The sequence below is a fragment of the Calonectris borealis genome, chromosome 5, assembly GCF_964195595.1.
Source record: "Calonectris borealis chromosome 5, bCalBor7.hap1.2, whole genome shotgun sequence".
Taxonomy (NCBI): Eukaryota; Metazoa; Chordata; class Aves; order Procellariiformes; family Procellariidae; genus Calonectris; species Calonectris borealis.
Genome location: NC_134316.1, coordinates 13,656,888 through 13,671,288, shown reverse-complemented (window position 1 = coordinate 13,671,288; position 14,401 = coordinate 13,656,888). Strand labels below are relative to the sequence as shown.

Below are 14,401 nucleotides of genomic sequence, written 5' to 3'. Positions count from 1 at the left end.
AAAGTTAGCATTAATAGAAGCAAACTTTTCCAACCTAAGTGATATCATTGTCTTCAAGTACCAGTAAATGGGCTATCTGAAGCTAATGTGCGCTTTCCAGTGTGTGTATTTTCAGGCAGGTAATCTTGAATTAGCCCATTGTAATTCTAGAGAAAAAGCAGATGGTTGTAGAGCTTTCTTACCATATTACAGGGATCTCTAGTTGCTTCACATAATTGCAGACAAATTGGTAAATGAGGTCTGGTGGAAGAAAGCACTACATCAGCAAGCAGAAGAAAACAGGTCCCTCGGGAATCCTAAAACTCAGACACAACTTCCTTAAAAGAAGAAAACAAAGAACAAGAAACAATACAAAGAATAAGAAATAGCCAGTCTCTTTCCATAAGGGACATATTCTTCAAAAGGAAGAATAAAAAGATAGAAAAGAGGAAGGAACAGTCACAGAATAAAAGGCAGTATTTAAATTGCCTTGTGGTGGAAGTAATGTTTCTTCTTGATCTGTTCAGTGTATAAAAGACTACTAAAGGTAGTGTTTGGGGTCGTTGTTTTGTTTTTGGTTTGTTGGTTTTTTTTTTTTAACTATTTAGCCTCAGAAACATAAAATGTTTTACCCTCCTTGCTTTTGCTGGGGTCTTTCCTGAAAAAGTTGGAGCTCTGATGTGAATGACTAAGGAGAGAAGTCTTCAAATTTCTGAAGACAAGCCCCAAATTAGCTCTTTGTGGACAGCCGGAGTAAGTTTTAACGAGGTAAGAGGCGTGCTTAACACACCCCCACTAGACTTCCCTTCTCCGGCGCCCTTCCAGATTTCCTCCCCTTGCCCGCGACAGCACAATTCGGGGTGCGCAAGGTGCCCGGCTCCTCTCCCGCCCCCGCGCAGGAGAGCGGACTCGGAGCGGCAGAGCTGGGCAGCGGCTGCCTCGCCCCGCGGGCGGGTGCCCTGCCTGCGGGTCGAGGGCCGGAGGGCCGGGAGGAGGCGGGCAGCCCTCCCCTCACTCCAGTCCCTCCCTCCTCCCGCCCCGTTGCGCCGGAGCCCGGCGGCGCTGCGGGCTGCGGGCGGGGGGTGCCGCCTTCCCGGCCGCCGCTGCCCGGCGAGGAAGCCGCGCGCGCTCCGCCGAGCTCCCCGCGGGGCGGCGCGGAGCGGCCCCGGCCATGGGGCTGCGCGCCGCCGGGCTCATCGGCTGCTGCTGCCTGCTGCCCCTCGTCCTCCCCGCAGCCCCAGGTAACGCCGGCCGCGGGGAGCGCGGGAGGAGGGCGGCGGGAGGGTGGCGAGCAGCGGACACCTCGGGGTTTGCCGCGGGGAGCGGCGCGGTGAGGGGAGGAGAGTTGGGAAAGTTTTTGGAGTTTGCCGGGGCAAACGGGAAAGCGGCGGCGGGAGCCCTCCTGCAGTCCCCCGCGGGCAAAGCCTTCCCCAGCGCTTGCTCCGGCCGAAGATGCTGGTGGTCTTCAGGAAGCTTTTCCTTTGCATCCGACTGAGTGCGTTTCTCGTGCCATTTGCGGAGGATGTCAGTGGCTAATGGTGACACTTCAGAGGAGTGCTGCTTGATGCAAATACTTGAAACAAGCAAAAAAATGTGACTGAGACCTCTTCGCCTTAACTTAACTTTATTCATGCGCGATTTAACGAAAATGGTGTTTTTTATTTCATCCGACGTAGGGTTGAAATGAATTCAACACTTTTACTGTAAGTTGTTTTAAATGGCATTTCTTTTCTGACTAAAGGTACTTTTGTGTTCCAAGTAGCTCTGAAACAATGCATTTGGAGTGGCACGGTGTGAAATGACATACATGGATCTCTTCTGAAATTTCCTTTTTAAAGTCGTGTATAGTGATATTACATACACTTTGCGTATGCTAAAGTGACTTTGTATTCTTTTGCAGTTAATTCTTTGTGTCATTTCACTTATCCTATAGGAACACTCTGTAACATGCTCCAGATTAAGTTAATTTAAAATTTTATGTTGCAAAAAACCATCAGTAATGTGTATAGGACATGTTATGATTTTTTTATGAGTGCTGATTTTTCTGGTTTGATATTATACATCTCTTTTTCCAGGCATGAACTGTAAAACTGGCTGCCACCCAGAGAATGGATTTTGTGAATTTCCTGGTGAATGCAGGTAAAAAGATCTGTCAGGCAGGGATATTAGCACAGGAACAGATGGCTTCAATAATTCATAGTCCTGGTAAAATAGACAGAAGCTGAAATGATTTGCCCTCTGAAAATATGGAACTGTAATGAAACAGCACTCTGTTAGGGTGCAGTAACTGGAGTCATAGAGCATAGACATCTAGGTGCCTTTTTAGTCTACTTTTTCCAGTAAGAAAAATCTTTACATTGATTAACATTTTTTTTTTCCTCAGGGAATGAAATGGTTTTCTTCACATAAACTGCTTCTAGTATCCTAGAAGTATTCATGGTATCTTTTTGTTCAAATGTGCTGCATAGTCCAATTTTGTATCCGAAAGTTTATTTGTTGTGCCTCGAAAAAGGGAACATCCTTGTAATTATGTTTATTAAAAATAAACTGTGCCTCTATCTTGTCTTTTATCTCTTTCAGGTGTCAACCTGGTTGGCAGGGTGCTCTTTGTAATCAGTGTGTTCCTTTCCCTGGGTGTTTGCACGGCAGCTGTGCCAAGCCCTGGCAGTGCGTCTGTGAGGAGGGCTGGGTTGGCAGCCTCTGCGACATAGGTTTGCACATCCTCTCCTGTCCTTAAGCAAGTGAGGTGAAACAGCCCCATCTGGCGCTGAAGACATGCAAAAGTCCTTTTGGATAACTAATTTTAAAAGATTGCATGTTAGCGCCAGGTAATAAGGGGATTCTGGGCAGCAGCACATAAACCTGGAACTTTTATAATAATTTAAGTGGAAGCATGCAGTATCCTTTGTAACTGAGCATACATGCAAGCAAAGGATAAATTCATCATTCTATTTTAAACATTGATCATCGTGAACAACGCCAACAAATAACTGCTCCCTTGTTGTCATATAAGCCTTTTCTATAAAAATACAAGTCGTCTTGTATATATTAAATAACTTGAAATATTTACCTGACACATTATATATACGCTACTTTCTGTTCAGAAAGATATAAGCATCATATCTAATATTTCTTGAAAAGGAAAACGTTGTGCTTATTTCTTCCTTTATTTAACCCAGTGATGATTCAGTGGAGTAGCATTAGTATAACTGAGAAAAAAGGTCTGCCTGAACAGGCTGCCACTTCCCTCTCAGATCTGAGGGATAAGCACAGCTCTTGTGTGCACTCTTTCGCTTGCCAGTCAGAATGAGCCAGTTTAGGATAAGCAAGCTGAAGAATTAGCCTTTGCTGAGCTGTTTATTTTATCTGACACAGGCAAATGTTCAGCCAAAGAGATCTGAGGGGGCTGAAACCCCATGAGCATCCAAGAGCATGCGCCTGTTCAGCCCACGTAGCTGCATCTGGAAGAGGACAAGTGTCCAGGGCCTCATTCTCTTTTCATGTCTTTCAGGCTTTTGTTGTTATACAGTTTATAATTTACAGAGCATGCCTGTGTTCTGCCCATGCAGATCCAAAACAGTAATTAATAATGACACAGTTTGACCTGGATAAAATTTTCAAGATGACTAAAAGACTCAAAAGTTTTCACATAGTTCAGATCCATGCAGTGGCATGGAGCTTGGTGCAAGGTACTCAAGTACTCATTTAGCCCATACTCACCAACTGCACACATAAGCATAGACAGACTTCGTTTAAAGCTAGTTCTGGTATGTTTGCAGGAGCTGCAGTAGCACTGGTGCAGATGTGACTATAAGCTCTCAGAGATGTTGTTGTGGTCACCTCTCACGGATGTGTTTGTACCTGAGACAGCCACCTAGATTCTCATTACAATTAGTGAAGAGGAATGGGTCCCTCTGTTGTCTGTGATCTACAACCATAGATTTCTAAAACTAGGCAGAACAACCCCCCACTGCCACCTTAGCAGGCTGAGTTCTATTGCGTATCGATGACTCCAAAGGACCAGATTTTTAAAGGTACATCTTCACATCTAAAGATGCCTGTAAATTAATATTAAGTTTTTCAAGCTGGGCATAGTTTTAAAAGCTGTAAGTGCCTAGCTGAATTTCTAAGTACTAATACATCTTTGCAGTTCTGAGCCTTGCCACTGGTCCTTAGGATTCAAAACAATGCTTTGGAAATTGTACCCATATCTTTATGGACAAATATTATTTTAGTATGTAATCATTAAGATAGTTCTATAATACAAAAAAGGTATCCCTTGCTTAAGTTCAGAAACTATTCTTTCTCTCAATGCTCAGAGTCTTCTTTGCCAATTTGAATCTAGATCCCCATGAAGAGCTGCCAAGAATATTCAGCCAAAAAGAAATAACCATCTTTTCATCTGCAGGGACATGTTATGTTGACAGTCTTTCATCTCAGTGGATTTACCTACTCTAAATGCACTGTTTTGCCAGAAGGGATCAAGAGAAGGGTCCTCCTTTTCTTGCTACTGGAAGGGTGCTGCAAATTGTTATCTTGACCCAATAAAGCACTGAAACCTCAAATGGGTTAATTGCTCAGCCACTGATCTCATCATCCTCTGTCAAAAAGTTGGTGTCGGTTTCCTGGCTGTATAAAGTCATTACAGACTGCTATAACTCATTAACAGGTACCACTAAATGAAACTTGATTAGCTTAGGAAAAAGGAAGGCTTTTGAAGGCTCCTGCTCTTTTGCGGATCACTGGTTTTTTAAATATGGAAATACAGACCCATCAATTTCTTACCATCAAGTACCAGACTCCCTGCCTCTATCTTCTAATACTGAATTTTTGTGTCCGATGAGAGCAGGCCACAGTTGTTATATTTTTCACATGCATATGACATTAAGTGCCATTTTTTAGCTACTGGAGACCATTTTTAGCTTCAGGTGTATAATCAGATAAGGCATTTTAGAAAGCTACATTTGTATTGTTTCTGTGGAGATTGGCAAAGGGTTGTGAGTAATGCAGTTTTGGCATTCTCTTGAAATTCTTCCTTTTTGCTGCTATAGAAAGTGTAATATTTGCCAGGGAATTTCTGGCATAGCCACTGTTTTAATGTTGGCAGATGTGAGCAAATGCCAACTCACAAGGATGGCAAAATTGGGAATGAAAAACCATGGCAGGGTCTGAAGTTCATTTGGCCACTACTGTAAACACCTGAAATATTTGTAAAATATAGATATAGTCTCAGCAGCTTATTTTCTTGCTTAGCATGGGAGGAAAAAAGATGATACGGAATGGTGGTGTTATCTCTTTTTCTGTTTTCTAAAAAAGTTAGTGTATGGTCTCCCTGGCTTGGATCATGGAAGTTCCTTTCTGGAGTGGTTTTAGATCATCAAGTGGTTTGCTAATGCCTCTGACTGTGTAGCTGTTGTTTTTACTATGGGCAGCCTGGTTGTCAGTATGACCTTCCCAGTAATTTATAGGCGTGCAGATTATAGGTTGGGCTTGATCCACTGTAAACGTGTAGGCCAGGATGAGTGGTATCATTTATGGCTATTATTGCAGTCACGTGGACAGACATGGCACTTAAAGAAAGAAATCTATGAGTTGGTATTAGTGTTAACACTGCTGGTTAACCTCTTTGCAATGGAGTTCACCAGCCTGCCTAAATGAATGCCATGGCATCTTCTCATCCTGTGGAAACACAGCCTTGAGATCGGGTATATGAACCAGGCTGCACAGCACAGGGTTTCCCTCTGCGGCTGTCTGAGATACACTACACAGTGTGTTACTGAACGTAACAGAGAGAAAAACAGTTTAGTCAATTTATTTCCAGGAAAAAATGACAGCCCAGTCAGAGTATATGATCCGGCTTGCTAAATCAGATCAGTCATCTCTGTCATCTTGTCTTCTCTGGCTGTGCCCGCACAGTCATGTTAGTGGGCCCCTGACCTCCCGCTTGAATCTTAGCCTGGATTTGGCTAAAAAGCCAACGCGTGGTGCGAGCTCCAAGTATACACGTCATTTGACTGCTTTGCTAAGGGCACGTGTTGGTAAGCTGTCATCAAAGAGAGTACAGGTGGAGCCTCTACAGCCCATGCTAGGCATGCGTGAGACAGGGTCTAGAAATTCTGCTGTGACATGGACTACTACTGAGCGTGCCTTCCTCGGAAAAACACTCAGTGGTTGCTTCATGTACTGCAACATGACAACTTAGTTTTATGCAAATATTAATTAATTTATTGGTAATATGATTGTGGTCATTCATAATATATGTGTCATGTACAATCCTTTTTTCGAGTTCTCATCTCAGACTCAATTATCACTTGAAGCAAGTAAATCAATTGGTTGTTAGCCTTTTGAGAGGTAAACTAGACAAAATAGAAAAAAATGGGCTATTTAGGGCTATTTATGTATTTATGTTTTAAAGGGATATGTTTCTACAAACTTTTAAGTTGTGTTTTAAAATTAAATCCTTGACACAAATTACTGACAGTAATGTGTGTGTATATATGTGTATATATATATGCACATACTTATCCATATATATTTCAGAGAGTTTCCTTGCTCCAGCATCAGAGTTCATGCTTTATTAGCTGTTTTAAAGCCTGTGAAAATAGGTGGCAAACCAGACTGCTCCAAAAAGCATTCAAGGTTATTTTGGTCCTTGTGAAAATTGGAGCTTACACTCAAAGTGCATGCAGAATGGTTGTCTTGCAATGAGAACAGACAAATACATTAGAAAATAGAGCCTCTTATCCAGGGAAGGTTGTATTTGAAAGCTAAGGCTGTTTAAATGTTTTGCTATGGTTAAAATTTTGGAGTACCTCATGATATCATCTAACTTTCATGCTATGTTGTGGGAAGTAAAATATAAATGCCCTTAAATCCCTTTTCATCTTCTTAGAAAGTATATGTGTGCACATGAGTATGCGAGGCATCAGATAACTTGCAGTCAGCACTTCTCTGCAGCTGCTCCATTAGTTGGCTAAAACATGCACTTGTTTGTTTATTTTTTTTTTAATTATTTAAAAAATTCAGTAATCATTTGAGTGGGAAGTGGCTCAGCAGGGAAATTGTAAAGAAAATGAGATGTGTGGCTTTGGGTCCAAATGTCATACAGCTCTCTCTTCTGGTACAGTTATGTAAGGGCTGGATGCAAAAAATGAAATTTTAAGAGATTTTTGTAACTTGCTGATCTCTGTTATTATGAAATGTTTGTTCATAAGCACGTAATGATAGGCTCTCAGGCAGGGTGCAGGGAGAATTCCCAGTTTCTGATTGCTGTATCAGAATTCGGTGCATGGAGAAGCCAAGGTTGTGAAAAAATGACTAGACTACATAGAAGTTCTTTCTCTCCTACTAATATTTTATTGATAATACTGCTTATTTATAGACTGGAACAATTCAAATGTATTTTACAAGTGGGAACTAGGAAGAAAGAAACAAATTGAAAGTGCTTGCAATAGTTGAAAAATACGAATTCCATTTTAACAGCGGGAGGAATAAATCAGAATTTATAAAATGCAGGACGAAGGGCCAATAAAGCTATATTTTATTTGAAGTACTGTTTACTATTTACTGACTCTTTTTCATTAGATTAATTGAGTCTTGTTTTTTTAAAACAGATATTCACCCATGTTCTACAAAGCCCTGCACCAATAACTCAACATGCATAGAGACTGGCGATGGAGGATATATTTGTCTGTGTGCCCAGGGATTTACAGGAAAAAACTGCCATCTCAAAAAAGGACCCTGCATTATTAATGGGTAAATATTGATTTCTGACATGAATTTAAAATCCACACTCCTACTGACTGTTATTCAGACTTCTTTGCTAAGTGGAAGTATCCCTGTGCTAAAATATATGATGCTTCTGCTAGTTGCTGATATTTTTATCAAACTTTACAAATCTGATCTGTTCATATTGTAAAGATTTACAGATTATCAGCATGAGTTTGTGTGCACAATTTGAGTACTAAAAGTGATAATTTCACATTTTGTTGTGGTGAATTCATGCCTTCCCATGATTTTAGTACACAAACTTGAAGTAACCTCCCATCCTGTGTTCTCACCTGTAGTGAGAGATAATTGTATATAGAAACCGTATACAGTAATAAGGGCAGTAGCCAACACACAAACTGTCTGCACAAAAACTTCTAGTCCACCAGCCTGTCATTTTTCTTAACTGACATATAATGGTATGTCCATAGTTTACTGAAGGAGATTTCAGTAAATTCAGTTCAATTCCACCAGAACAAGGTGTAGAAGGCCATTGCTGTCCATCCTCTGAGAGAAGTGGGACATTAGGAATACCATTGCGAACAGGTTGAAGGAGGTGATCCTTGCCCTCTGCTCAGTCCTGGTGAGACATGTGTGGAGTGCTGGGTCCAGTTCTGGGCTCCCCAGTACAAAAAGGACATAGACATACTGGAGCAAGCCCAGTGAACGGCCTTGAAGATGATTAAGGGATGGGAACATCTCTCCTATAAGGAGAGGCTGAGGGCTGGATTATTTAGCCTGGAGAAGAGCAGGCTCTGCAGGAACTTATCCATATCTATAAATACCTGATGAGGAGAAGCAAAGAAGACAGAGCCAGACTTTTCTTGGAGGTGCCCAGTGAAAGGGCAAGAGGCAATGGGCACAGACTGAAAAACTTTCAGCAGTATCACTGGCAGACCTGTTTGAAAAAAAGATGAACTTTCAAAGTTAAAAAAAATGTAGATTGGTGGTTTTGTTGAAATATAGAAGTATTTGCTGTCTTCCAGCTCATCAAGGATCTGATCCCATAAGCATACAGAATGCCTTTCTGGTGGATACAAGCTTGGTAAAACTATCACCTTAAAATCACAGTTTTCTTTTTGGAGATTGCCTTCTTTCTCTCTAGCTCCATATTTGTACCCTCTCGTTCTCTTTTGCTCAGCAATAGATAATGATGGATATTCAGATCTACCTTATGACTAAATCTTCCTGAAGCTTTGTACACTCTTGTTTAATGAGCATTAACTCCTCCCACTGTCTCTGGCAAGAATTGCCATTCTTACAACTTTATGTCGGTTGGAATTCCAGCAATGGAATTTTTTGCCATTGCTTTTAATTGGGGGTTAGTCACACAGTTCTGTCTGGGTTTACTTTCAGCATCTAAGATAACTGCTCTGATTTGCCTATTTCTCTTCATTGGCAATGAGGAAATTTAAGTTCCTCGCAAGTGCCTTGAATGACATCCAAGCTACTTGCCTAACATAGGGGATGTGAATAGCTTGCTTTCTCCACTTTTCATCTGTAGAGCAAATATTTCAGTAATTCAACATGGAGGTATATTAACTATCCCAAAGAACAGGTGAGGTACAGTATCAATGAAATAAACAGATTAGTTCCATGTACTTCATTAAAATCCTCAAGTTTTTAAATTGCTGAAACTACATTTTTGTGATAGTACTCTGTGTTCGAACAGAATACTCATGAGCTAGTCTGGAAATCATGAACAATTTGTCTTAAGAAAAGAACATACTTGAAATAGCAATTCCTTTTCTCTAGGAAGCTGTGTCTTTTTCAGGAAAATGAGCAGCAGGCTCTGCAAATCTGCTTTTAGTTCAAAAAGACGACTGTTCTCAGCATAAGCACTCCGTGCCTGCTAATAGTTCACACTCCACCAGAGAGTGCACCTCACATCCTGGAAAGACACCGCATCATATGATATCATCTCATTCACATCTCACTTCCTCTCAGTTCCTCTCCACCTCAGTGGTAATGTTAATAATGTTGATATTACTAAGCATTGCCGCTGGCTCCTTAGTTAATATTCACAGATGGAACCAAGACAATTCACAAATTAAAGTGATTGTTCTAGTCTGTTTACAAAATCAGGCTAATGTATCTGCATTAGTGACATCTATGTGATGTTTTGAAGTTTTGTGCTGAAGCAGAGCAGCGAGTGGTACTTTCTAAAATGAAAGCAGAGTATTTGGAAAGCAAAGAAGTAGTACATCCATGTTTCCACAACTAGCCCTTCATGTACCACACCTTGCTGAACATGTGTTAAATGCCAAGAATGCAAAGTAACTAAATCTATTCAAGGAGATTAATATTAATATCTTATTTATTTAAACATATTAAAATTAAGCAAATGCAACTCAGTGTTAGTAATAAATAAAGAATACATTTTCAAAATTCTGCATATTTCCCCTTAGTTGTTTTTTATTTAAATTGTTTACACTTCTGAAAGGTTCAGAAAAAAATTTACACTTATATTCTTCAAAAATTTCTTCCCATTTCCCTACAAAGTACTGTAATTCAACCCGCCCATGAGGGTTCAAACTTCTACACATTGCCATATATAAAACAGCTTGTCAGATTTTCCATGGGAATTATAAAGCCAAGAGAGGGTGCTAGACTCTCCAAGACAGGCCGTAACCACTCATTTACTCAAGGACTGTACAGCTACAGCTTCTGTATTTTGCTTAAAGCAGACACAGTGGCTAGTGATTGTGACAAAATTCCCTGTTGGCGTGATCACCTCAAGTTGTCACCAACAGCTGATAACTGCTATGTCAAAGTCCAGGGGCAACCACACCTTTCACTTTCCTAATGCTGCTTCCAGACTTTCAATTTGTTCTTTCAGTAGCCTTTTTTTCCAGCCAACATCTATGGTGAGGGACAATACAAGAAGACAGAGCAGTTTATGTGGAAGCAGCAAAAAACAGGTAGATGATTCGTCTACTACGATATTCAGGCTCTCCTGATGGGTGGCCACCAAGTGTTTCAGTCCCCAGTAAAACCAGAGGTGCTTGGGGTAGTCTCTATCACAGCTACTCCCAGGGCAATGGCTGGGCATTTGAGCAGCTCAACCTTATCCTGACCGGTGGTCAGGGACCATTTGTAGTCAGGAGCTTGTATCTCTTTCACAGTCATCTCACCTAGACATCAACAGATCTCTCAAATCTCTGTGTCCCACCATGGAAATCCATAATGGCCAATTGCTACTGACCACTGCATATGTGAAATGTCAGCGTTCATGAAGCTGTGATGTTCAATACCCCTGAGACTTGCCCCTGGAAATGTAAAACTTAAATAACAACTTGGACTTTTCAACTATGTCCTGGTACTATGCTGTATGGCTTCAGAGATTTATAAGTATTAGGAAAACTGTTGTTGTCAGAGAGGCTTGTTGTAAGCTTTACCAAGTGTTATTCATTTTTAGAAGGTAAGTTTTAAAAGCTTTGTTCATATATGATGAACTGTCATGAAAGTGGGTTTTGAGATTTATTTGTAAACCTGTAACCCAGGGCCCCTTTTCTGCCAACATGGCCAGTTGAAGGACCAAGTCCGCATCGCATAGCTCTGCTGAATTGGCACATTTGTGCCTTTCTGTCAATGAGTGGCCCTATCTTTTGGCCTTACACTCAGTAAGGCACAGTTAAATTGCAAAGGTAAAAAAAGATGTCTCAGTGAACTTACATCACTTAAAACATAGTACCAGGCTATTAATTATTAAGTTCTTAAAGTGTTTGCAGAAATACTTGGTTTCCTATGGTCCTGTCCTCACATTACAGCTGCCTTTGACAAGGCTGAAACTATCCCATTTGTATTTTTTATTATAATTATATTTATCAAAATTTTTGGCTGAACAGTTTGCAGGGAAGTATCTGTTCACCTTTAAATTTTTTTGTATGTCATGGAGCACTGGAGAGGCAGAATAAAAACAATCAGCTTTACATCTAGCTGCTATGGCAGAGTGTTTTGCTTTGCCAATAAAATACACAGATTATCTTACGAATAATCAGGTGGAAAAGAAAGCCATGCTGCTAGCGTCTTTGTTCAGTTTTGTCTGAATAGTTGCTCAGCTAAATAGGTCTAAGCCTATGAAAACACTGGGAAGCTTAATTTGAATAAATGTTTGAAATAATTTAAAATCCCTTCACAGCTCTTCAGGTTGAATTTATATACTGGTGTATTAATCCTGCCGGAAGAGTTGGCAGAAGATACTATAATCTGTATTGACAAAGCTGTTGAACAAACTCATTCTTGATTCAACTTCATTGACTTCAGTGGATTTGCATTTGGAATTGGCTTTTCTAAAGAAAAACAGCTCCTTTTGTTGTATAAAGTGTTTCCTGATAGCTTCTTTTGTTGGACTTCTAATTTAATTCTCTCTGTGTGTTTGTTATTTATTCTAGCTCTCCCTGCCAGAATGGAGGAACATGCACTGATGACAATGGTTTTGCACCACATGCTTCCTGTCTGTGCCCTTCTGGTTTTGCCGGCAACTTCTGTGAAATAGATAGAGATGACTGTGAATCCAACCCCTGCGAAAATGGAGGAACATGTACAGATATTGGTGTGGGTTTCAGCTGTTTTTGTCCCCGTGGGCATACGGGAAAACTCTGCAGCAGCCGTATCATATTCTGCGCAAGTGACCCATGCGAGAATGGAGGGACATGCAGTGAACATCCCCAGGGAGGATTTGAATGCATCTGTAAACCAGAATTTGTTGGTGCGACCTGCAAACATCCCAGCAAAAACACAAGCCTCTCTGGAGTGAATATGGAGACAAAGCATATGCAGAATTACAAGCCACCCCCAAAAGCTCATCACAGATCAGTGCATCACCAACAAGAAATCCTGAAAATAACAATGAAAGAAACAATCCAAAATGCAGATCCCTTGCTCAGTAGAAGCCAGGTGATATGTTTTGTTGTGCTGGGCTTGCTTACATGTCTTGTTGTCTTGGGTACAACCGGGATTGTGTTTTTTTCAAAATGTGAAATCTGGCTTGCTAATGCCAAATATAGTCATCTTCTACGCAAGAAAAAGAACTTTTTTCTGAAATCTAACAATGGGGAAAACCTCTCAGTTAATATTATCTTCCCAGAGAAGATCAAATTGACTAATTACACTAAGAACTACACTGCCATCTAGGCCCTTGGAAGCCGAGCAGCAACTTGCAACTTTCCATAGCAATATGTAAAATAGATTGAACTTATGCCTGTGACTGGCCTCAATATTTGTGAGTACATTTGCTGTAGCTTGTGCTGAGTGATACTGAAGATATATAATGTATCTTCTTGCTAAGGAATTTTACATTCCCCAAAATAAAAGTAAAAAAAAAAAAAAAGATTAAAGAGCAGGGAATGTTAATTTGATTTCTTTTCAAGGCAGCTATTTTTTGTAAAATAAAAGGTAATTTACCACTGGAACTGTATTGCAGCTTTCTTGTCCTGTGCATAGTTTATCTGGCAAATACGGTACCTGTAAATTACTCAGTAATGCTTTTTTTTTTTAATAAACAGCAATTAAGGGCTATACTGGTTTATTTATTTATACATTTGTAAATGTTATGCTACAGTAAAGTCCACAACAAGTGTCCCTGCCTAATTCTTCTGCTATCTGTTGTAAGGACTTTAGAGATCAATCAACAGGAGCACATTCACATTGATGTCTCACTTATCCATTCAGTTTTGCTATTTTTTACATGCTTATGAGATAGATTACTTCTTTTGTAGAATCTAATAGGTCTTTGTGATATTAATTTCAGGTTAAAGGTCTCTGTTGCTTGTGATGCTGCCTCCATAAATTGTTCTATTTACCTACCAAAATGTTAAAAAGGCGTTCAATGTCTTTGGTCATACTTTCTGTATAGAGGCCTGGTAGAGATGTAAAGGATCTGATTCTGACTTTTCTATAAATGTTCCTCAAGGAACCCTGCATGAAGTATCCTTCATGCCTGTGTCATGGGGAAAAATGAAAAGATAATGTGTGTCACTTGAAAGAGGACAGTTGCTTTTAACTCTTCATTTCTGCTTTTTCTTTGTCATATTTCAAGGAGAGGACAAGATTTTCAAGAATCAAAAGCAGCACTGGCAAACAGGCAAAGGCTCGTGAAAGCCACAAAATTGTCAGGGCCCTGAGGGCACTAATAGGTCTTAAAGTCCCTGAGGAGCCTCACCTGGGACCCTCACCCACCCCCTGCCCACAGGCCCATTTCAGGTCAGCTTGGGGCTATTGTTCCTGATCTGAGCTATGCTGCAGGAGTGCTGGTCTCCACCTCTGCCTGCTGGATGGACCTCAGACCTCTGCTGTAGGTAGCCCATCTGCTGGATGGGCCCTTTGGACCTGTGCTCCAGCCCTGGCCCTGTCTCTTTTTGCTCCTGACTGGAGCGGGTTCATCACTTGCTGTGTCTGGGACTGTCGATGGGCCCCGTTACCAGCACCAGCTCTGGCGATGTGCTCAGCCTCTGTGAGACTGTGCTGTTGGTGAGGGCATGTCCCACCCTGGGGCACGATCTTCCTGGGTCTCCCAGCTTCGCTTCCTTACTGGGCAGCCTGGCTTTGGCTGGTCCCTTTCAAAATGCGGTGCTTAAAGGTGTCTTTAGCTGCTGTTAAGTAACAATTGACTTCCTCAGCTACCCGAGATAGGAACATTTAGCAGCTTCTTCTA

At 41.0% G+C, this 14,401-nt stretch overlaps 1 protein-coding gene across 1 annotated transcript; it reads left to right on the top strand.

Moving 5' to 3' along the window:
• The first annotated feature begins 1,087 nt into the window (after nucleotides 1–1,087).
• Nucleotides 1,088–13,265, top strand: DLK1 (delta like non-canonical Notch ligand 1). The gene is made up of 5 exons (XM_075152487.1): nucleotides 1,088–1,220; nucleotides 2,055–2,118; nucleotides 2,560–2,690; nucleotides 7,593–7,734; nucleotides 12,141–13,265. Exons 1-5 carry the CDS (start codon nucleotides 1,151–1,153, stop codon nucleotides 12,880–12,882), a joined length of 1,149 nt encoding a protein of 382 aa, XP_075008588.1. The 5' UTR covers nucleotides 1,088–1,150; the 3' UTR covers nucleotides 12,883–13,265.
• Nucleotides 13,266–14,401: the final 1,136 nt, after the last annotated feature.

What these genes read in the sequence shown, in the direction of transcription:
- DLK1 (XM_075152487.1), top strand. Translation starts at nt 1,151, where the DNA reads ATGGGGCTGCGCGCCGCCGGGCTCATCGGCTGCTGCTGCCTGCTGCCC. An exon ending in CGTCCTCCCCGCAGCCCCAG is followed by an intron (nt 1,221 to 2,054) that starts GTAACGCCGGCC and finishes CTCTTTTTCCAG; the next exon opens with GCATGAACTGTAAAACTGGC. An exon ending in TGGCAGCCTCTGCGACATAG is followed by an intron (nt 2,691 to 7,592) that starts GTTTGCACATCC and finishes TTTTTAAAACAG; the next exon opens with ATATTCACCCATGTTCTACA.